The sequence below is a fragment of the Macadamia integrifolia genome, chromosome 6, assembly GCF_013358625.1.
Source record: "Macadamia integrifolia cultivar HAES 741 chromosome 6, SCU_Mint_v3, whole genome shotgun sequence".
Classification (NCBI taxonomy): Eukaryota; Viridiplantae; Streptophyta; class Magnoliopsida; order Proteales; family Proteaceae; genus Macadamia; species Macadamia integrifolia.
Window position 1 is genome coordinate 28,296,192 of NC_056562.1, and position 24,334 is coordinate 28,320,525.

The 24,334-nt window shown below is 37.3% G+C and overlaps 2 protein-coding genes across 3 annotated transcripts; both read right to left on the reverse strand.

The window, feature by feature from the left end:
* Positions 1–563: 563 nt before the first annotated feature.
* LOC122080956 (chloride conductance regulatory protein ICln) lies at positions 564–10,338 on the reverse strand. Its single transcript, XM_042647859.1, has 7 exons — positions 9,869–10,338; positions 9,649–9,772; positions 9,113–9,230; positions 8,963–9,022; positions 8,764–8,823; positions 8,577–8,674; positions 564–848 (listed from the first exon to the last, which is right to left on the reverse strand). The coding sequence occupies exons 1-7, from the start codon at positions 10,033–10,035 to the stop codon at positions 777–779; spliced, it is 699 nt and encodes a 232-aa protein (XP_042503793.1). The 5' UTR covers positions 10,036–10,338; the 3' UTR covers positions 564–776.
* A 5,846-nt stretch (positions 10,339–16,184) lies between these two features.
* LOC122081232 (CBS domain-containing protein CBSCBSPB1) lies at positions 16,185–22,578 on the reverse strand. Of its 2 annotated transcripts, XM_042648259.1 has the most exons (14): positions 22,063–22,578; positions 21,353–21,518; positions 21,130–21,262; positions 20,863–21,033; positions 20,696–20,774; positions 20,463–20,576; positions 19,762–19,828; positions 19,497–19,602; positions 19,347–19,405; positions 18,239–18,348; positions 18,030–18,166; positions 17,300–17,385; positions 17,105–17,194; positions 16,185–16,730 (listed from the first exon to the last, which is right to left on the reverse strand). In XM_042648259.1, the coding sequence occupies exons 1-14, from the start codon at positions 22,188–22,190 to the stop codon at positions 16,554–16,556; spliced, it is 1,623 nt and encodes a 540-aa protein (XP_042504193.1). In that variant the 5' UTR covers positions 22,191–22,578; the 3' UTR covers positions 16,185–16,553. The 2 variants fall into 2 exon arrangements, with proteins under 2 accessions (XP_042504193.1, XP_042504194.1); XM_042648260.1 differs by lacking the exon at positions 20,463–20,576.
* Positions 22,579–24,334: the final 1,756 nt, after the last annotated feature.

Genomic DNA, 24,334 nt, shown 5'->3' on the forward strand with positions numbered 1-24,334 from the left:
ATGTTTAAATCAGTGCATATGTGGAGCAAGCGCTTAGAGGTATGGACTTATACGCCAACAATGAAATTTAAAATAGCTGTTGTTTCTTCAAAAAATAATTTGGGGTTTTAATTTTGGCCATTGCCATCTTCTTACTACAGTAACTGTCACACCATTTAGTTGGCTGGATGCATCTTTAAGTCCAAAATCGCACCTTTCCAAGACTAGGCAATTTCCCAACTAAGCTTGTCGAACAATTTTACCAAAACACTCTCCTCAACAAATTGACCAAATAATGTAATTCACAAGAAAACTCGAGAAGGGAGATGTAACTCTTTTAATTCCCTTGCACTCTTTGGCTCCATTAAACATCAGTCAGAAAATGTATCCATTTTCCCTCAATTGCACTCTCCAACACTCTCACATTTTAGAGTTCTTCTGAATGTCAAAGAGGCATAAAGAGAACACTGAAGTAGCTTTCTTTGCAACTCTCTCTCTCTCTCTCAACTCCTAATGCTCTTTCTACAATATTCTTCTATGCACAAGAAATACTATACATGACACCAAACTTGCACTGATCAACCTTCATCCAAACCACTCTCCTATAAAATCAATCCATTGTTTTTCTTCAAGGAAGGAAAAAAAAAAAAAGTTTAGATCTAGAAAGTAATACACTTTAGAAGCAGAGCAAATGTAACAGCCTAAACTACACCAAAACCATTGACATGGAGAAGCAAGTAATGTAAATTCAAAGGTAAGAAAGTTGAAAAAAAGAAAATAAGAAGACAAGATGAAGGTCACTGGTGACTGTTGCGCGTGTTGTGGTCCATTTCCTCAGCATCATCAAAGCGTTGATCATCAATTTGAAGCTGAAATGAAGGAAAATTAGATTTTTTTTTTTTTTTCAAGGGATAGTTGTATTTGCATGTAAAGAGAAGTCATCATATAAAATTTTCAAGCAGATGTTCATATAGAGACAATATATATATATATATATATAGAGAGAGAGAGAGAGAGAGAGAGAATTGCATTGCCACCCCCTGGATTTTTTGAAATGTCTAAGCCACCCCCTAAAAATTCAAACAATTTCAAATTGGTCCCTGCCGTTAGTCAACCGTGTTAAGTGAATGAAAATCTGTTAGTTTTATTACAATATACCCAAAACACCCCCCACCTATTGTGAGAGGACAATATTGCCCTCCCTTTCACTTCTTCTTCTAAACCCATTCTCCCTCTCACTTCGGTGTGCGATTCTCGGGTCGAACAAGAAGGAGGAGGAAGATGGAAACCCCCTGAACCTGCAACTCGATCGTGTGATTCCCCTCCGGCATGCGATTCTCAGGTAGAACGCTGATCGGCATGCGAACCTCTTCCTTCCGGCGTGCGATTCCCCTGATAACGCTTCTTCTTTCTGAAGTTCTTAGACGAACCCAATATTTGGAATCAATCAATGAAGAAAAGCCATTTTGATTAAGGATTTTAGAGAGAATGTCAAAGATTTCAGGGAAGTCAAACGAGATTCTATTGTGTTTTGGGTGTTTTAGTGTTTATCTTGCAACCTAGAGAACAGAATCGAAAGGAATTAAGGAGGCTTCATTCGCATACCTCGCAAGCGTTGGTAACCCCTTTGCCTGGCCTGGGCTGAGGGCGTTCAATAAAGAAGATGACTCGCTTTTCTCCATTATCCCTTTCGTTTTGTACTTCTCTTTCTACATTCTCTCAAGTTTCTCTCATCTCGACCCTAGAGTGCAGATTCTTTTCCCCACCTGGTAAGCCTTTCCCCATTAGAATCTCTTTCCTTCTCTGCTCCTCCATTCCCATTCTCTCACATCTCACAGTACTCCAATTCCAAGATCAAAATAGGGAAGCTCACCGATTTGTTATTTGTTGGGCGGGAAGTGCCAATCCATCCCGCGGAGGCGACTTACCATCGTGGAGAGTATGAAACCTCTTTCAGACTTGGCTACTTCCTTGGGCATGGAATATATATTTGCAGAGAGCTGGGCTCCTGAGTATGGGAACGCAATCCTGTCCAAATGGCCAATTAAGAAATGGCAAGCTCAGAGAATTTTTGATGATACTGACTTCCGGGAGTCTTCCTTCTTCACTTCTCTCTCTGTTTTCGTTGCTTTCCACTATTTAATGAACCCTAAAAGTTAAATCTGTCCATATTCCCCTTTATAAGCTACCCTTTTACCAATCCACTAGGAAAGAATTGAGGAGGAAAAAGAGTTGAAGAACTAGACAATCACCAAGTTTTGGCTCTGTTTCTTCTCTATTTCTTCCATCCATTCGCAAGCCATGCAAGATGAGAGGAAGATAAGAAAGATTTAACTTCAAGTAGTCTCTTGGTGATATCCTGTCATCTTAGATGAATGTCTAGCTATTAGCTCACCTAGTGCTATCACTCTGTCGGTGGTTTCTTACTTGAGAATCTCACGCCGGAGGGGAATCGTACGATCAAATTGCAGGTTCAGGGGGTTTCCGTTTTCTTCATTCTTCTTGTTTGACCCTATTTGAGTGAGTGAGGAGTGAGAGGGAGAATGGGTTTAGAAGAAGAAATGAAAGGGAGGGCAATATTGTCCTCTCACAATAGGTGGGGGTGTTTTGGGTATATTGTAATAAAACTAACAAATTTTCATTCACTTAACACATTCGGCTAATGGTAGGGACCGATTTGAAATTGTTTGAATTTTTAGGGGGTAGCTTTGACGTTTTGAAAAGTCCAGGGGGTGGCATTGAATAAGGACCAAAGTTCAAGGGGTGGCAATGCAATTTTCACATATATATATATATATATATATGCAGACCATGTTCCACGTAGTATTCATTCTAATTATCATGCTTCAAATTTTCCTTTTCTTTTTCTTTTTTAGGAGGGAGGGAGGGAGGGAGGGAGGGAGGGAGGGGGAACAGAGAGGTGGAATGCCACAAGGAGCTATTATTATGATTCCTCAGTAAACAATTGTATTCTTTATTCGAGAATCCAAATAGTTTGGCCATGAAATACATCATCTTTTGGACAAATCGTATTGCCATCATAGGACAGAACATAATGAAATAGTAACTTAATCCTAGAAATGAGAGCAAAGGAATAAGGAATTATTCACCAGAAAAAAAACATGGAGTATAACTTTGTTATGTGCGCTATGTTGTGAAATAGGGAATATAGGAGTAGCGCTATTTCATAGTTATTTATGTTTGTCTTCTTAGTAGTTATTGTGTGGTTATATTTTAGTTATGGAGAAGTTGTGTTATGTGGGACATGTTGTACTTGGGAAAGAGGAGTTATAGGAAGTTGTCACTACTTGTATTCCTATTTAATGAAGGATAATTTAAATAAAAGGAAAGCCTTGGATAAAGTTGGTTCCTATAATTTCTCCACTTGAGGAGGCACAGCTTCCTCCATAAAGCTGAGACGCAATGGCTTCATCCATAAGGCCAACCATCCCTCTTATTTTGTCTTTATCTCTAAATCCCTACAATTTCTCTATCTATTTTCTCTCCACTCACCATGGCACGCATATACTTTCAAACAATGAGTCAAAATCAATCAGAAGTATTTGTCTTACCAACGAAGTCTAAACCAAGTGAGCTAATTGCTTCATAGATCATAATGGACATCTAAGGAAAGGGGGAAGGGTGGGGCAGTAAATATGTCTTCTTGGAGGTGCTCAAGTTTGAAAAACATTTGATGAATCTAAAATTAAAATGGTTCACTCTAGCCTGAACAGGAATTGCATACACCACTATCACCTACCAAAATACCAGTCCGGGTGTGGGTTCAGAGGACTTTGACACATGGGATCCAAATTCGATTTGGTTGCTCTTGGTTTCCAATAACGAAGACAGAAAGAAATAACAACAATAAAATGGAACCTTAATGTTATCTTGTCTGTCATGTATTTTTATCAGTACTTACACAACAATGTTGGAGGTCAAATTTTCTAGAAAAATAGAAAATCCATTACGCCAGAAATAGCCTAATTGGATAATCCTAATCAGCATCTAAGTGGTTTGTTGGAGATCTCATAAATGGATGTACAAGAGGCTTATAGTTTGATGCACAAACTATTGAAACAAACTCTAAATTGAAGGGTCCCAATAAAACCAGTTTAAAAGGACATCTCATCCTCCAGAAGCAGATTCCAGAATAACCCAAAAATAATTCCAAACCAACACTCTTTTCAATTACCATGAGTGCTCAATGCCTCACAAGTTGCAAAACATCTAGCATGCAGCTCGTAAAGAAAATAGATAAATTACATTAATAATGCATATAAATAAGCAGTTGAAAGCATACTGTAACTTTGCAAACTATATAAATGATCTGAATACTTGTAGCCACGGTTCAATGAGGAAAAGAGGGTTCCCATGTTTTTCAAACAAGGAAAAATCTCCACTTCACGTGTGGGCCCGATGGTTATAAAAAGGGAAAATCTTGTTGTAACCAAGGTGAGCGATATATTAAAAAAAAAAAAAAAAGGGGCATAACGTCACTTTGCATGCCTACTTTAATGTACAGCTTTTAATAATGACTTATTGACAAGCAGACAAGTCACTTTCAAATTATTTTGAAAACCTATCTTTAACCCTACATAAAATAAATTTTGGGAATATGACAAGGGGCAAACAAAAGAAGGTTACAACTTCTCACTTCACCATTTTAGTGACAACAAGATGCAGTCATGCACCACTGCACCCATTGAAAAAAAAAGCACACACAATGCTCGATGGGTAAGAGATGCTTGGATTTTCAGAACAAAAGATGAGTAGGAGGAAAAGACCACTAAAAGGGCTAAGTGGCTGACCTTAGGTGGGAATTCTGTTTTGGGGGGTTTGGATGTAAAATAATTATACAGCTTCAGTATTCATGCTTCTATAGAAAGGAGGGAGTTTTGAATGTAAAGGGTCCTTCTGGGGCCTGGTAGCCTGATACAGCTTGCATAGCATCCTGAATGCACAGGCTGCTGCAATTCGGATTACAGTAATACAAATCTTAATTTTGCTTCTGTAGAAAGGAGGGAGTTTTGAATGTAAAGGGTCCTTCTGGGGCATGATAGCCTGATACAACTTGCATAGCATCCTGAATGCACAGGCTGCTGCCATTCGGATTCCAGTAATAAAAATCTTAATTTTCATTACCAACCCCACCCCCCCTCCCAAAAAAAAAAAAAAATACTGTTTAAAACCAACAGCACATGCTCAATTAGGTACCCTCCTCTGACTGTAAGTGAAAATATAGTGATATAGTTCATGACATCAGGACCGGTATCGGTCGCCGGCGAAACTGACACCAATAAGGATCAGCCATATCGGTCCATATCATTCCGATAATGAATAGATCACCATTATTACCATTAACAAACCCACATCTACACCCTACCGGCTGAAATGGCAAATCCGATACCAATTCCCAAAATTCTGATTTGTATCCCCTCTAATGGAGTCTAAACCCTGATGAATCAGATTTCAAAACCACAACCCAAAGGTCGAATCACAGGTTTATCACAAAACAACCAGAATTTTAAGAGAAATGATTTAAGACAATCTAGCCAATGGATGTTAATGAAATGTGGGTCAAGTAGGACTTTGTATCAGCATCAAACCAAAAATTTGGTGATGATCCAATTGTCAGATTGTGAACCGTGGATTGATTTCAGAATTAGCAAGTATCAAGCCAATCCAACTTTCAGCAGGAACACATAAAAACAGGGGTGCCGCCAGCCTCTATACGCATTCAAATGACTCAAATCTATTCTAAAAATTCCAGGATGCAACAGCAGGCTAGGTTTAAGTCCAGCAGGTAGATATTAATTTAATCTAACAGGAAACTTAGAAGTGAAGAACAGTGACCGTACTGACATGGTACCGCAGGGAGGAAGAAGAAGAATAAGAGAAGGATAAAAAATCAGATCTCCCACCTGATTATCCACAGAATCCCACAGAGGCTGCTGCTGTCTCACACAGTACCTCTGTTTCTCATAGCACCATTGAAGCAAAGCTCAATTCATTCATCATAAAATTGTGGAGGGACTCTAGGGCTCCTACAAATTATAGATGGGCTGAGTAACCCATTAGAAAATTAAAAAGAAAACAGGTCTCGATGATGGGAATGAGTGTAACATAGCTAGACTACTAATTAAAAGTAAGAGTTCCATTCTAAAAGAACTCTAAAACAAACTCAGTAATTAAAAAATGGTTTTTCTTATTGACATCTTGAGAGGTGTCAAATGATTCGCAATCTCTTTCTTTTACCCTCAACGAATAACCAATTAGTTTAACAATTGGAATCTATTGAAGAGTAAAATAGTCATTTCCTAAAAAACCTGAAAAAAGTGACTGACATCCTAAAAGTTATATCCCAGATCACATGGCTCCATGTCAGAGAGGGGTAGAATCGTAAAATCAAGAGAACAGCATGACTTAAAGAGTAGTACTGCTCCTCCACAATCCACTTCCCTTTTGATGAGGAGCTTTCTTATCGGATTGTGTGGGTCCAACATTCTCTCCTCCTTCGCAGAAGTTGACGGAGGAACAGCAACCTCACCCACTCTTCTTCCTTGTTCCTCCCAACGCTGTCCTGCCCCTTGTGACTGTACTTCATCCCAACCCGCCACCCACCCCTCGCACTATATTGTATTTCTATTACAAAAATTTATGGACGAAAAAATAAGATGAGGCACGAGGCCATCGCTGCTTTGATTTCTGAGTTTCTGGGTGATGAATAAAGAGGGTTTTGTCAACCCATCCAATGTTCCTACTTAAGTCCATGAAACCTAATTTCAGTAGCTGATCCAACCACCCCTAGTAGAGGTCTCTTCGTCTTCTTTAACGTATGGGAACACGTTGAATGACAAGGCCCAAACAGTACTCAATTGCTCATTACGGCTGTCAGGTCAGAGTATTGGTTTTCAGTGTACTGTACTGCCTCGTTCATACGGGTGTTCCACACTCCAGGTTCCAGAAAAGAAAACTGTTTCCTAAAGCAAAGAATAGCACACCCTTCTCTACTGGTCTTTGAACCATCCCCACTTTTCACTTTCTACCTAACTTTTTATATCTAGCCTTCTTGTAGCTACAGAAAGCGAGCATAAATGAAAAATTCAAAGATGCAGGTACTTTTAACTATGGTAATCGACGCATCTCATTGAGGTTACATTTTTCCGCAATTAACATTTATCACAAGAATTGTGCGGTGATCTATTTGAGTTTATCTATTCCCCTTGGGCTTCCGATTGTACACTAGGGTCATCTATTTCAATATGTCTTTCATTAGGGATGATCAAAAGCAAGCTTCAGGTTTGGTGGTTTCAGGCTCCACCCATCCTTGTAAATCTATCTATTCCCCTCATTCAGTACATACATTATCTCGGTCTTGGACCCTGAAAAAATAAAACCATGTTGGGAGGAAGAGCTAAGGGTGGGTTGAGGTTGCAGATGGCAGTAAACAGATTCAACTTTTGAGTGAAAGAAGATGAATCTATTAAGACAAGGAACTCCTCGCCCTTGTTGCTGAAGACGGTTTCAGGTTGCAATTCATCAGACTGCCTTCTAGGAAGAAGGCAACATCAGAAGATAATGAATGGTAAGTGAGTCCCACTTGACTTCTGGATATTTGAAAAAAAAAAATGGGATGAAAAAATTGTCAGTAAAAAGGAAAACACGTGGCAGTCATTTTTCTTCTCCTATTGAAATTACATTTTTATCCTTCTTCATAGTCTTTCAATGCATTTAATGATGGGATTCCAAATTAATTTGAATATCCATTTTTACCCTTCAAGCTATCAACTTTTTAGAGTAGGACAAAGGGCGATAAAGTGAAGGTTTCATATTCTAAATGCACCACTAGAGGTGTCATTCAGACTCCCTTAAAATAAAAATTAACAAAAAAAATAACAAACTAAAAAACTAGCATGGTCCCCTGGTTTTGGGTGAACCAGCAAACACCTAGGTGTTTGGCCAGGACATAGTCCTGTTGAGCCAAAAGGCTCTACTGAACAACAGTAGCCATTTAAGGGGCCCGGTTCTTCTTTTCTTGCAATTGAAGGTGAGGTACTGCCTCCCTGCATCACCCTCATTCTCAAACCATGTCTGACCAAGTTTGAGGTACAGCTATCTGGAGTTGCCCCTCAAATGCATTCTAAAAAGACCAGACATAATTAAACTACTATATTTTTGGTTAAGTTGATTTATCTTACTATTTACACTGATAACATTATGAGCTTATTGGACTACATTTTAACTGTTCAGTTTACCCATGATGACTAATTTGGAGGAATCAAACATGATAGCATCACATGGGGGTGGTGGGAGGGGTAAAAACACAAGCCCAACAGTGATTAATAGACTACCAGGCATGTTTGAGCTTGATGTAAAAGGGACTAATCCTCATGAAATGAATTAAGAGATCACTCATGCCCTACACTAGTATTTGGAGTATTACTACTCATATATCTTCACAGTTCAAGAAATGATAAAGCAACCTAAAAGACTCGAGAGGTTACAAAAGCACAACATTAGACTAGAGCTACATACACAACTTCGAAGCACAGTGAAAAAACCCAAGTGCAAGGTAAATCAGTCATTGAGCATACCTCTACCACTCTATGAGTTAGGTCATGGCCCCCATTCGAATAACCAATGGGGTTGGCAGGATTTTCAGAGAGCTGCCATTCAGATTCTTCCCCTCCATCTGTAAGAGCAATGGATAGGAATCAACATACCATGGTAAGTTGCAGGAGAAGATGGGCTTACAGGAGGAGTGGTCTCTACTTTACTAACCTGAACCTGCATCATCTGGCATCTGATCCGCACTAAAAATCCAGTTGTGTTCTTCTTCCTCTGGTAAAAAGACATTATAAATTAAGGAAAATATGCTTACAACAATTGTGACAAGACAAACAAAGAAATTCAATGAGGAAGAACACAGTTAAAGAAGACTTGCAAATATCAAGCATTCCATGATACTTGGTGAAGTTACCTTCCACTGGCTCGGGATTTAGCTCTGCGCACTGGCAGAATATGTCAAACAGAGAATCCACTACCAAAAACAAAATGTAAAACAACATCAGTTATTCCTTAACAGTACCAAATTGCGACATGTATATAACAACAAAAGAACAGAGAATACATTGGTTCGGATCTGATGGAACAAGCCTCATCTCTGTGATTTTAGATACATCTCGGGTCTGATCACATTCTGAATCTGAGTCTTCTGACTCCTCATCTTCACCAGCTTCTGTCTCAATCTTCAAAGGGAAACATAGGATCGAGTATCTCAGATACCAATAAATAAATAAGAATGATAGCTCATAAAGTAAAGGAAAAATATCAGTTCTATCAATGCTCAAACTAAAATAATAAAAGAATTTTGGATGAAATATATGATTTTCTGTTTGCCCTTTGGAAGCCTCCAAACATCCCAATTAAATTGGTGGGGGAAAGTTGTGCTATGTCTTCCTGACTATCGCAATCGTGCAGGGTGGAATTTTCAAAAAATGGAACTAAGATAAATAATTCTTAGTTTTAAGAGGCTAAGCATTTATAAACAACAACAGTGATGTCAAAGCTTCCTGACTGCATGCAATACTACCAATTAACCATCGGAACATCTAATAGAAGCATCATAGTGGTGGGAACCCAGAAAGAGAGAAAAGCCAAGAGGACCTGAGCATAAATACAAGGCGAGGGGTAAGCTTCCGGGTCCCTCGACACAGCGTGCAAAGACACCGATAAGAAGTCCACTGCAAAACCTCTCTCCCAATCTACATCGCTCAGCCACATTATTCTCCTGCAAAAAACCCCCCATCCAGAATTATTATGTGTTTTAAGTGTGAATACACTAGAGAGAGAGAGAGAGAGAGAGATGTAATAACCAATAACGCACCTGGTGGAGATGTAGAGAGCTCCGGAAGACTCAGGAGCTTGGTTGCCGAGAACAATGGCAACTCCAGGTTGAACGTGCATCAACTGCTCGTCATTCTCGGCATTAAGAATAGGCTGCCCTGCACCTTCTCCGGTTCTCTGCGTGAAGCTCTGTAACCCTAACACCATTTTCTCGAAACTCCACAATTACTTCCACTTCTTCCCCACTACAAGGTGCGATTGTGCGACCTACTTCCAAACGTTCGATGGGCTTTCCTTTTCTATTTCTACTTCGATTACTTCCCTCCTCTTTCCTCTCTTCAGGGCGCCAAAATCAAATCTCTTTCCTTCGCGTAGTGGCAATCGGTTCAATGCTTCAAGCTCCAACTGGAGCTGAAAGCGTTGCTAGTTACACAAGCCCTCCACTGTGTTTGGTTGCAAGTGCTGGGGCACCAACATCCGTTTGGTTATCGGGAAAGCAGTATAGGGCTACTCTTCCGCGTTTTGGGTTTTGATATGGAGTAGACTCCAAGAATTGTGAATTGGTGTGGGCAAGCCGGCAATTTTTTTTCCTTTTTAAATCGGTTTTCTGGATTTTTTTAACATTTAGATTGGACCAATGGATCGATATCGGATCAATCTAGACCGATATTGATCCGATACAAGCGATTTCAACCAATTTAATCAGATTTAAAAACCTATGAATGCCACCACATAGTTATCGGCTAAAAACGTGAATGAGATGGTAAAATTTTAAGGTTTTTATAATTGAAAGAATCCTTTGCACATAGATTCATCTAGAAATACATGTGAGCATTCGATAATTATCCCACTTTTTACCATTTAAAGGATGAAGATAGATACATAGGAAAGCAAAAAAAGACAGGTTTATGGTCCTCATATGTATTGTCTAGGTGAACTTATGTGCAAACGAGCCATTCTCGGCTATTAAGAACCTAGAACAAGCTAAAGCCACCCATAATCATCACCAAGTAGAGCCCCAACGCCCTCCAAACCCATTTATTGAGATCAACATCTACACTATCGAGAACCACAACACGTTTGCATGCCGTTTAAAACACGTTTTGTTGTATGCTTCAAAGATACGGAAAAAAATACAAACAACAAGCATTCACATTCTAAACATGTTTAAAACGAGTTGAAATACGTTCTCATTTTTTTGGCATTTAGGACTTAACTTGTTGAACATAATGTCTACTTAATTGATCATATCTCTCTCTCCCAAGCTTTAATCGACCTACTACTTTTGCCAACTTGAAGCTAACTTAATGACCTATATTTCTCATTATATTATCTTCAACTCAATATCAATGTATAAACCCCGAAATTGAGCTACAAACTGATGCATTTACTGCAAGTGTTCCTAAAGTGATGATTTCCAATTCTAATTGAACATACATCACTCCGAAAGTATGTTTACTATGTTGACAACAATGAACATCACAGCAAAACCACATTGCTCAATAAGACTTTAGACATGTGAGGTGTAAGAATTTAGAATTTGTGTTAAATGATATTCAATGTCTTAGAACTTATAATGAGGCATGTTATATATATATCATACTATTATATAAAAGCACGTACTCATGCTTCGTGGCTAATCTTTCACTTGACTATTTTATCCCTCTTGCTTATTTAAATACCTTATCCTTTTCGTTATATTTTTTTGTCAATATTTTTTACTTTTCTCATATTGTTGGTATCCTTTATATTTTTAATATTTAAATATTATGTAAAAATCACTCAAATCCTTTTCCTATTCTTTCTCTCACTTTCCTTCGCCTTTCGTTCTCTCTCTCTCAACCGTTCCTACTTTTTCTCTTTTTAAAATATTTTTTAGGATTTACTTTCTTAAAAAAAAAAAAAATCTAAAAATCTATATTTTAGGACTTTTTTCTGCCAAAATCTTATTAGTTTCTTTGTCAATAATAATTCCTCACCCTCCTCTCTTATCTCTCTCTTTCCCACTTTCCTTTTTTTATAATAAGCCTTTCTTCTTCTCTCTCAACCTTCCTCCATTTTACTCTTTTTGAAATATCTTTTGGGATTTTTTTTTTAAATCTATATTTTAAGAGTTTTTTCTATCAAAATCTTATTAGTTTCCTTATCAATAATAATTCCACCCTTCTCTCTTATCTCTCTCTTTCCCATTTTCCTTCTTTTGTATATCGCCTTTCCTCCCCTCTCTCAATTGTTCCTCCTTTTTCTCTTTTAGAAATATCTTTTAAGATTTTTTTTTAAATCTTTATTTTAAGAGTTTTTTCTATCAAAATTTTATTAGTTTCATTATCATTAATAATTCCTCACCCTCCTCTCCCACACCTTCCTCTCTTATCTATCTCTCTCTCTCTTTCCCACTTTCATTCTTCTTTTGCAATAAGCCTGTCCACCTCTCTCTCAACCGTTTCTCTTCTTCTCTTTTCAAAAATTATTAATAACTCCGTAAAAGATTTTTTTTTCTTTTTGATCTGTGGCTAATGCGGTGAACCTTTCATTTATGCAGGTACCACTTGTGCCACAGTCCTCACCCGTGCTATATTTTCTGAGGGCTGCAAATCAGTTTGTAGCTGGGATGAATGCAATGGATCTACGTCGTGGAATCACAATGACTGTTGATGCTGTTGTTACAAACCTGAAGAGCAGAGCCAGAATGATTAGCACAATTGAAGAAATTGCACAGGTTTATTTCTTTCACCCATTAGTTTTGTTGCAATTGTTAGAAGTGAAGGGTTGTAATGAACCATTATGGGCTACAGTTTTTTTTTTTTTTTTTACTCAGCAGCTGATTTAATTCTGTTGGCTACAGTTCTTTCAGTAGGGAAAAAAAAATCTCTAACTATGATTCATGCTTTAATTTCTTCTAGAAGTTTTGGGCATTCACAATTTACAAGTGCCATATACTTCTTATATATAAATAAAGTAAAATACTTTGTTGTCATAATGAACTACGTTGAGATTGGAATTTTCGGTAGCAGTACTTGAGAGTAGATTTTCCATGTCTTTGTAAAATTTGGCTCAATTAGTTTTCATGGGAGGGATAGATATCGCTTGTTGCAATATCGATTGTTTAATATCAAGTTGCTTTTGATGGTTAATAAAATTCTTAAAAGAGTTCATTTAAGCTAAATTAGTAACAATATTGGTGATAGATTAATATTCGATATAGTTTCTATTTTCAATCATCTTTCTATTTGATGGTTAATATTCTTTCTCTCTCTCTATTTCTCTTTGTTTGCTTCTTTTTAAGTTTCAGATTATAAAATTGTTTAATCTTCTAGGGTTTCCTTCTCTGTAAGAGTAGAGAGAAGCTCTAGATTGCAGCTCAAAGTGCTTCCTTCTGTTAATCTGATTGCATTGAAGTGCCTTCGCATGAGGTAATTCCTTTTCTCTCCACTCCTCTCTATCTGTTACTTTTGGTCTAGCATGTTTGGTACTTTTGTAATAGGTGCAAAGTCATTCAATCGGCAAAGCTTAGATCACATTGGAGACACTCAAAATCCTTATGAGCAAGCAATATCTATCATTTGAAGAGCATTAAGGTTTTTTTTTATGATGATGATTTGATACCCTGTTTCAGATTTGGAGATGACAATTTCTTATGATCATATGCTTTCATGGGTTGTTTAGTAGCTGACTCTATCTTGATTACACACTAACATTCTCTTTTCTATATTTTGGCAATATCAATATATGATCAAGATGTCTTTAGTTACTATCCTGATGAGAGACACTGATGGATTAGAGAAAGCTTTGACTCCAACAAATAAATAGTCCCTGTCTACCATTGGCAGGTTAAACTTTTTCTATTGCATTATTTTTGCTTTGAAGAAGATATCAATCTGGTACATGATTGGTAGCTTCGTTATAATTGGACCAACATCATTTGCTCCCATTGTTGAAATGGCTATGACTATTGTCGAGCAAAGCGGTGGTCAGTGCCATATTTTATTGATAATAGCTTATGGGCAGGTAATTTTTTGTTTGGTCCAGTTCTCATTTTTAGTATAATGAAGAACTATTATTCCGTAGAAATATTATTTTAGCTTCAACTTTGATCATGAGTGCATTACATTGTGGCCATAAGCTACTATGCCATATGTTGGTTTCACCACTGTAGTGTATGTATGGTGGAATACAAAATTTTGCTTTCATCCACTTATCATGTTTCAATTATTGGCAATTCTTATTTTTTTTTTTTTTTTGTTGGTTCTCAGATTTTATTCTTTTTTGGATTCTCGGATGGGATTTTTGGTCCATAGTCCTCATAATTTTGTAATGATGTAGAGTTCTTCATTTTGGCACTAAATTGGGTGATCATGACATTAATTTCTTGTGTGAAAGATATAAATCATTGTATTTAGAAACTGGATCTAATATATCATGCCATTTTTCATTATAAAAAAGCCCTGCTCCCTCCCTCTCTCTTTTATGGTTTGAGATAACTCATGAACTTTTTTCCTTGCTGTTCTTAAGAATGGACTCTCTATGAGATACTAAGATATGCACCCCAACACAATTGGACTGCTTATGAGGAAGCTCTGAAAACAAACCCTCTTTTGGCCAAAATGGTAATAAATGGAGTTGTCTACTCCTTGGGGGGATTGGATTGTGCAACTATGACTTAGTCTTGAAATAAAACCTTGTTTCTTTTTCTTTTCTTCCTTTATTGCTCTCTCTCTCTCTCTCTCTCTCTCTCTCTCACTCAGATAGGGCTTGTCTTATTGCAACACATGAATATAAATGCAACTAAAGTACTAAACTAACTAGCCCCATTCCAGTTACTTGTAGTTGGGTCCAACAATTCTGCTGCTCCTTATACTCTATTTAAGTTCAATTGTTCAAACACTCATGCTAATGCATTTTCTCACTACAACCCGATATTCTCAAGATTTCCCAGTACATTTTCTTCTTGGATTCTCAATGCATGTTTGTGTTTTTTTTGAGGAAATGAATCAGTACAATCTGGGCATTTGTAGCGAAAGAAAGCTTAGGAAACGCTTATTTGTTCTTCGAATTGTTCTTAGATGGGCAATGATTATTTTCTTAAAAGGAACATGTGTTTGCACCTCCTTAAACTCCGGAAAAATAGCATGGATTTTATTTGATTTGAAATATTATATTTCAATTTTGTTTTTTCTTTTCTTTGATCACAACTTTTATAATTTAAATATGCGTCTTTAACTCAATTTGCAGAGCACTTCGGGTGTGGGTAGTTATTTCAACCCTCAAAAGGATAGTGGTTCGAGTCCACCAACTCCCTTGTCTATATTTTCATTTTAACTTTAGTGGTAGTGTCATGGGAATTGATACATGTTAAATGAAAAGTGAAAATGACCTGTAACTTTTATTTTGACATAATGAGTTCTTTGTTGAGATATGTAATGTATAACATGATCTTCATTTGTCAAGTTATTTACATCCTCTAAATTATGTTACATTTTGTAGTTTTCTTATTAAATGGATTTTCATGACACATGAAACCATATTTAATATTCTTCTTAGATTTCCAAAGGTAAGAAAGTTTTCTTTCTGTGCTTATTATCATGATTGTAAATAACCTAAACTCTAAAGAGTCTCTGATATAGCTACTAACACATCACCCAACTATTGGGACTTAGAAGCTTTGTCCTTCCCACTTGAAACATCTTTGATATGCTTGTTCAATTTATCACCGGCAATGATAAAGTTTTGCAAAGTTATTGATGAAATGGCAGCCAACTCTGTTATCATATGTTGCCCCCATTCTTTCCCTTTTTTTTTTTTTTTAACCATATCTAGCAAGTTTTTGAGTTATAAAATAAATGTTAATATCAATTGGAAAATTTCCATTTTGTTTACGTTTCAAGAGTTAGAAACTCAACTAAAGTGACAAATTTTACTCGAAATAATATTGACTTTGTGTCACGTTGTCCATTGCACTCAATCATGTAAATCATTTGTTCTCTCTCTCTCTCTCTCTAAAATAGCATTTAACCATTGATTGTTGGAAAAAAAAACCGTACGTATAAAAATGTTTGGCCACACGTGCATTTGCACGTGTTTTTTTTTACTAGTATATATATATATATCACGACTCCATCAATACAATGAGTCCACCCCCCACCCCCCACCCCCACCCCCACCCCCACCATGACAGGGCTCACTTGGATCGCTGGCAATGCCCACAAGCTCCTACGGATCGTGGCACCACCAATCCCAGCTTCAAGTCTTTCTCAAATCTTTTAAAGAGACAGCGGGATTTTTAAGGTGTCTTCTCCAGCTTTTGTTGAGAGAGAGAGAGAGAGAGAGAGAGAGAGAGAGAGAGAGAGATGGTCCGGTTGTAAAACTATGGGAGTATTTATAGTTATGAAGTACACTTTATGAGAGATAAAGATTATAGACCATATGGCCAAATCAACATTGTCTACCATCATTCGTGTAGAAAAAAAATAAAACTAAATTTATGCAATTGCCAGCAGCAGATAGAATGACCCTTTTAATGATCTTACAACACCAGGCTTGAAACACAACCAATCCAAATGTGGCATTCTTTTTCCCTCCCCCCCCCCCCCCCCGATTTTCAGGAGAAGCCATACAAATCACATTTCCTGCCTTTGAGAGGATGCATTCCTTGTATAACAATATCAACTCCTCTCGACTTTTTGTGTACTCGTGGTGATTCCTGGTAATACCAGAACAGTCACTAATCAGGCACTAGATCGCCTCAAAAATGCCAATACACCAAGTCCAGCAACAAGAGCAGCCCCTGCTGCCACAGCACTATATGCAGCAGCCCATGCATCCCCTTGTGCAAAATCCAAAGTTACTGAACCACCACCCCTCTGACCTTCCAACCCTGAATAATCTAGATGCAGCCTCAGACTCTGTTTTGAATTGTCAATCAGTATTCAAGTATGTTAAAGAATTTTGGAAAAAAAAAAAAAAGATTTTAAAAATAAATGAATAGAAGGCAACAGTTGTTATCATCACTGGAGCGAGTCCAAAAGAGCCAATTTCAACCATTAATGCTGTGATGCTAGAGCTAGTCAACCAAATGATAAAGAGTTCCCTTGCATCAACAAGAAAGGGCCACTGGTAGCATCCAGGTTTATGAATTATGTATATGACTATCATCATGAACAAAATGCAGATTTAGGAAGCCCAAAGATAGTCACCATTAAACGACCCCTAGAATATAGGAGTACCTTCAGTTTCCTATCTAGGAATGAAGACAGCGACCATCATAGTATGATCATACCTTCAAACCAACCAGCTTTGCATGATCCACAGCTGCTGCAAGGTCACCATCCGATGCGATTACAACTTTATCATGATCTTCATCTTCATACTACAAAAGCAGTTACAGAAAAAATTAGCCAGATGTAAAACCGCACACATACATATTAACAACAGTAACAAAATTTATAAAATATAACTGAAGGATTTCAAGTACCAAAATCTGCGGCAGGTGGCTCCGATCGATGTCACTACCCACCCTCTGGATGATGGAAGTTAAAAGATCTGTCAAACTACGAGCATCTGAGAAACAACAAAGAAAAAAGTAATCAAGGTTACCACACAATTAAGGAGAAAAGGAAACTAGTTAGGCTAATCAAGAATCTAGGGTCTTCTGCAGCATTACATTGGTCCACTAAGTCATCTCCTAGGCCAGAAAACAACAGTCATATCCATTCAATTATTCCAATCTACCAATACATTATACCATCTGCCATATCAATTTTGGCCAGCAATAAATTGGATGACAATGAAGTCAGGATCAAGCAAAGCTATCCTTTTCCACCTCAGAAGTTTCCAAAGCCAAACTTTACCACTCATTCATTTATCCTTTCCCAGTGTTTCTCTCCCCCATAATAAGAAAATTAACAAATCAAAGTTTCAGAATTAATTTCTTAAAAAAAAAAAAAAAAGGGGGGGGGGGCCTTCCCTTAAATCCTTGAAACATTTCCAGGCAATGATTTTCTACCCAAAGCAAGCAGGATACAAATCTAGGTTTTAGAAGTTTCATGCACGCATGGAATTTGGCTTCCCCAAGATGGTGGCTCACCAATAAAACCCATTGAACCAACCTACTACTCGCATAAGTTCACTACGTGAGAAAGTTCATAAAGTGTATTTCAGCAGATGCCACAATATTGGTTTAGTAGATGAAAGCAGAAACATACCACAGTTAAATCTATGCATCCGGCCCTTTCTATCTTCAATCTTGAAGCCAAAGGTATTAGGCATGCCAAAAGGACTAAAAGGTGCTGTCGACCTCCCAGTCTCTGCCCCATCAGAAGCCAGTTTTAATGACCCCTCACTGCAAACATTAAGTCTGTAAGAAAACAATATTAAATCAGAGATACATGATTTTAGTTAAGAGTGAATGTACCTCCGTGTCTCTTCTTCATCATCCAAAGGTCCCAATGCCATGGCAGAATCCCAAAACTTTTGCATCATAGTGTTTGTTGTCTCATTTCCAGCCGCACCATTGCCTCCCACCTTAGTTGATAGCAGAAATCATTAAAGCAGATTATTTAGAGCAACAAGAACATTCACAGTTGATACAGAAAACAAGAAAAAAACATAAGTATACATTTGACGAACGGAAGATCTATTTCATCCTAGGTTTGCATCTATAGTGCTTTTAGATTGTTCTATGTGCAGGTGTCTCACTGATCATTAACATGTATACAAAATTTAAGTTGTAAATGAATATTCTACACTTAAATATGATTTGTTAAGGACATAACCACCTCAGAAGGAAGATAAAGTTTACAGCCAAAATGCAAAAGAAAAGATATACAATATGTTGTAACCTCGTTGTTTTTTCCATCCTCAGCGGTGCAATGAGACAATGGTATGCCTTACAACTGCTTGGTTGGAAGGTAAAAATTCCAAAAACACTCCAGAAAATTCTCAATATATTAGAATGTCTGCTTACGTCCCTTTGGAAATTTTCTTATTTATATATCATCCCTTTGTTACATTATCACTTTTTAGGCACATTAATGAACAACATGGGTAATCCAGACTGCCCATCGGAAAGTTGATCTTTAAGATTGAACATGCGTTCAACCCTGAAATTTCCAAAGAATTGTATTTTGAACTTTTCCCCTAGTAATAGCAGCCACCAATGATTCAAATCCTTAATTAAAAAACAGACATAAAAGAGGGTTTCCATGTTTTGTGAGTATGACTACCGATGAAGCATCCACCCTGAGCAACCAAGGGGGGGGGGGTCGAATGGTGCATAGAAGGCAGGGAGCCAGGAACTTGCCTCATGAGGAGAGTGACAAAACATAATTGAGCATTTTTTGTTTCTCCATAGAAAGCATTGACGAGTACCATAATGCCAAGTTTGCGAAGTTACCATTAATCCATGAAATAAGGAGAGACAGAGTTTTTCTTTCTTTCTTTCTTTTTTTCCAAAAGGGTAGGTAGAAATAAATGCAGGAATGAAAGCCATAAGATGACCACAAAGTGGAAATGCAACTTACTGTAGCTATTGCTGCATGAGTGATATGGATTACATCAATAACAGCAACAATGCTTCCATCTGTAGCAAGCCATCCAAACTTATCAGAATCAGACTAAAGATCAAAGGCACTATCATAAAAATTTTATTTTCTATCTGAATGCAAAAGTACCTCGATCCACAACTGGAAGATGTAAAAATTTCCCATCGTGCATTCTATGTAGAGCATCAACAATTGGTGTATCAACTGTTGCACATTCAGGATTTGGGGTCATGACCTGGATAACAGAGTACAATACATGATGCTCAGATGTCGCGAGAAATCCTTGGATAACTTTTCTTAATGAATGAAAACAGAATTCAAAATTATTGTTACCAGAGGTAACAAAATATGCAGATTCACTTTAGTTGGGGAAAATTATGTTTGATGGCCATACCAGCTCCACAGGAGTTGACTCTGGTGAAAGATTTTGTGCAATGATCCGCATCAGAATATCCTTTGAACTAAGCAAGAGAATTGAGAAACATATATTACAACCTTTTCCTTTCTTTAAATTATTAAAAAGGACCTGGAGTGTGGGGGATGACAAGAGGTTTCACCATCATATCACATTTATAATAAGGCAAGGGGTTCTAAAACTCAGGATCAGTCTCAGGATTGGTCTTGAGTGATACTGATCTGGATCCAACCGTATGGGGACAGATTTACCCCAGATTTTAATAAAAAACAGTTTTTTTTTTTTTACCCTTGGGCCGTATCTATGTATCGAGATTGTCCAAGGTCGATATTGATTCAATCCGGCTGACACTGACCGATCCGATCCGAGTTTTAGAATCATGTTATAAGGTTATAATAGTGTGACATAACAAGTTTACCACAAAGTTATTAGAATCTTGAAACTTGAGCAATAGACCCAATTTTGGATGTGAGTGTGAGAGTTTGACTGAGCAAGTTAGGGATGTAAATGGATTGGACTCATATAGGATAAGGTTTAGATACATTTGACGTCAATCCATGTAGAAGCAAATCAGATTTTGGTATCTCTAACAGAAAATTAAAACCAGAAGGTTTAGAACTTGGAGCCTTTTATGAAAGACTCAAACTAATAGGTAACAACAAGCCTCAGAAGATACTCACGTTAGGATTCCTTGAGGTTTATTCCCAACAGTTACGATTGCGGAGCTTAAACGAAATTCAAGCATCTTTTTTGTTGCAGTTAAGACTGAGTCAGTGGGTGACACTGTTACTATCCTGAAATTTTTCAATTTCAATCAAAGTGGCATAAAGCCATGCCCAAAATAAAACATAAATGCCAAAGAAAATGGCTTTGTAAGATAACAATATCAATTTCAAATAAGGATATTACCTACTTTGAATTCTCTGGAATGATAGTAGACAAAGAAGGTTTAAACATTCGCTCCCGAAGAGTTTCAATGAATGTGTTAGGGCCTGCAAAAGAACCAATAATAAAATACTCAAAATTACTAAATTTTAAGATTGACAAGTCGAACAGAAAGTGAAGACACCCTCCACCAACCAGAGATTGAAGTCCCCCAATGCTTTTCAACTCCTTCAACAGCTGCAGCAATGGCCTTTCCCTTCTCAGCTGCTCTTTCCAAACGTGCAATGGCATCATAAAGACACTTTGCTATATCAAGTAAAGCAATGACCTCTCCATTGTCCACAACAGGCAAATGCCTGAATTTCCCTGCAGATATCAATGTTTGGGACTTCAATTATAGACGGCCAAAAAAAGTGAACATGTTAAACAACGAAATTGATGGGCTACAAAGACTCTAGCAACCTAACACCATCTTCTGCAGTGCTTCCACAGCTAGTGTATCTGAAAGAACAAAAACTGGGTTCCTTGTCATGACTTTGGAGACAGGAGTTTCTTCAAGGTTTAGCTCACGAGCAATGACTCTTGTTGCTACATCCTTCAAATAAAATTAAATGGAACACCTTCAGAAACATTAAAATTATTGATATCTAAGAAAACAGTGAATAACTTATAAATAAAGTAATACTTTGTCTGTTAGAATTCCACAAAGTAAAGCATTTGAGTCCGTGAGCAACAAAGCATCAACTCTACGAGCAGCCATCCGACGACAAGCCTCAATGATGGTAGTATTTTCAGGTATTGTCAAGGCTTTCGACAGCCGCAAGCGCTTTACAGTGCGCTCACCAGATACCCTGTCAACAGAATAAGAAAAGATCAAAACATGTGTGACAACAAGTCCACCACTTTTACTTTACTTTCTTAGTCGAATTCTTGTAAATTAAGGAGGCAGATGCACAATTCAGTGTCATGCAGAGGTAGGTCTAGGTTGTGGCATAACCTATCACACTAAGAAGAAAGGAAGACAGAGCAGAGAGACTCCTAGTACACCAACCACTTTCCTAGACACAACATATAGCATTTATGAAAGATTCCAAACATCTTGAATTCGCAACACTAATTAAGAAAATAAAAACTAAATCGAACTGGCATTTTATAGAAGGAATTAAGTTGCAGCAGCATAATATGAAAACGTTAACATGAAATTTGAAGAAGCTTATCAATTTCGATTATCACTCAGATCCACGCTTTGAATAGACCCCAATATTCCAATGATCAAAATCAAGATATTCGACTCCCTTTCATCCCATTTAAATCGACGGAATTTAAGCTCATTAAAAACAAGAATAAAGAAGGGGAAAAAAAATTAAATAAGAGCAAAATTCCAATGAACCATACATGGAACGAGATGAAGCAAGCGATTTACGGCCGGTATCACTGCCATTCTCAAAAGATTTTTTCTTTCCTTGAGATGACGAGCTATACAGAGTCATACTCTTCCGGGAAGAACCTCCTTGATCGGTCATCTTCTCCGCCAAAACAAAAGGCACGAATCTCTGATCCTTCTCCAATGGATATCGCTAGCTCCTCAAATCAGAAATTCAAGCCAAGAATTGACAAAGAAGGAACCAATCGATCCACCATGTATTGATGTATTAAAGAACCCTCTCCACCCAAACGCTGCAAAAGCCGGTCAAGATTATGTAGTTGGAAGACGTGACTGGGAAGAGAACGATCGCCGCCGGTTATCTTATCGTAATTACAGTTCCAGAAAATCCGACCGGCGGGTCGCTTGTGGGAACGAAGAGGAACCCTAACGAATGGCCAACATTGGATTGTTTCGTTGAACCTATGAGCTAAGACTCCAAATTTCCAGGGTCACGTAGTAGACCTCTCGCATGTCAACGATTCTAACCGAAATGCTCCAATTTCACAGGATCGAAAAGCTTCCGTTGATGCGTTATATCTAGGCGAAATGCACTCACCACTGTTGGATCAGAATACTTGGATTTAGATTCAGAATGAAAGGTAAAAAAATTTGACACGTGTGATCCAGCTACACTTAACTTGGAATCGTTGGATACCGGCGGCACTCTTAACTCATTAATAGAACGTTAAATTCAACCGTCCAGGTTACAACTTGAAAATGTGGTCTCGACTCTCGTGTCCAAAGGGTTGTGTAGGTTGACTATAGTGATTGAACACGTGGCACTTTATTAGTGGTACAAAAACCATTGGTGTAGGAGATCCGGTGATGTGACAAACAGATTTACTTCATTCATGTACATAAGGTCAGAAATTTTTTGAGAGGAAAATTTTCTAGAGAAATACATTGGTGGGTCCACTCTCCATGAGATCACCATTTGAGATAACACTCTTTTGGTTAGACAAAGATACACGTACATAACCATATAAATAGATTATCAATTGGTTCGATTTTGACTTTCGATTAATTCAAATTCATTTTGAGACATAATTTTGGTTTCAGTTTGATTTTAAATATAATATGTAAAAATCATAACAAAAGATTATCACAATCTGAATTTGAAATTGTTTTGAATTGATTCCATTTTTTTTTTTTATCTTACTCGATTTACTTCTTTGATTTGTATAGTACCATCTCATACCAAGGCCTAAAGAGACAAGACATGAAAAATGAATCAAAGATATGTAGAATTGATGAAGTGAAAATGAAGTTCTGTTTTATCTTTTTTTGGACTAGCATGGTTTACTTTCCATTTGGATTTGATGTATTCCAATTATAATTTATCTGCATATTTGGTTGAATCAATATTTTGAGGAATCAAATAAGTTTGACCGATTATGTATAATTTTTACTATAAATAAATTTTGAAGATTTTAGACTAAATGCTAAGATAAAACCTAAATTAAGTAAAAATATCGTCAATATAATAATCTAATCATTAGTAGTTTTCCACACCAAGTTCTCATGCTTTAAAGTGTAGAAAAAATCATTACCAAAAAAAAAAAAAAATCGCTCACGATTGACAGTAGGTGCAATAATTTACAAAAATTATTTAAGGGCTTTTGAAACATGTCATACCATTTCTCACAAAAAAAAAAAAAAAAAAAACAACCATGTAACAAATTTAAGAATTAAAGCATCATTAAAAAAATGTATTAAAGATTGCTTTTGATAAAAGAATTAAGGAGGTGTTTTGAAGTGTAGGACTACACCTAGACACAAAGACATGCAAAATTATCGCCCTACGCCTCATAAAACGTGAATATACAGACTCAAACGATACTTCTAGGTGTAATTCCATTGGCACCCGTGCTGATGCAACCCTTATTCTTGAATAAAAAACATTCAACAACAATCCAGTCTTAAAAACTGATCTGAAACATTAGAATCAAGATCTTCACAACGATTCCAATTCAAATGATCTGATTCCATTCTTTTAAACAATATTAAAACACACGTGAACCGTACTTGCATATAAATAACGTGCCCAGTGCATAAATGAAACCCGAGGCAACCCCACGCTTTCCACAATGGACATCGATCCTCTTTCAGCTTTGGTGATAAAGTTGTTTACTTCTTTTCTAGGGACGAAGACCACGTGAAGGAATCTTTACGACTATGCTCCACCTGGGAGGATTGCGTGCCATAAGAGATTATCCAAGTCCACTACGACAAGTTTAATAC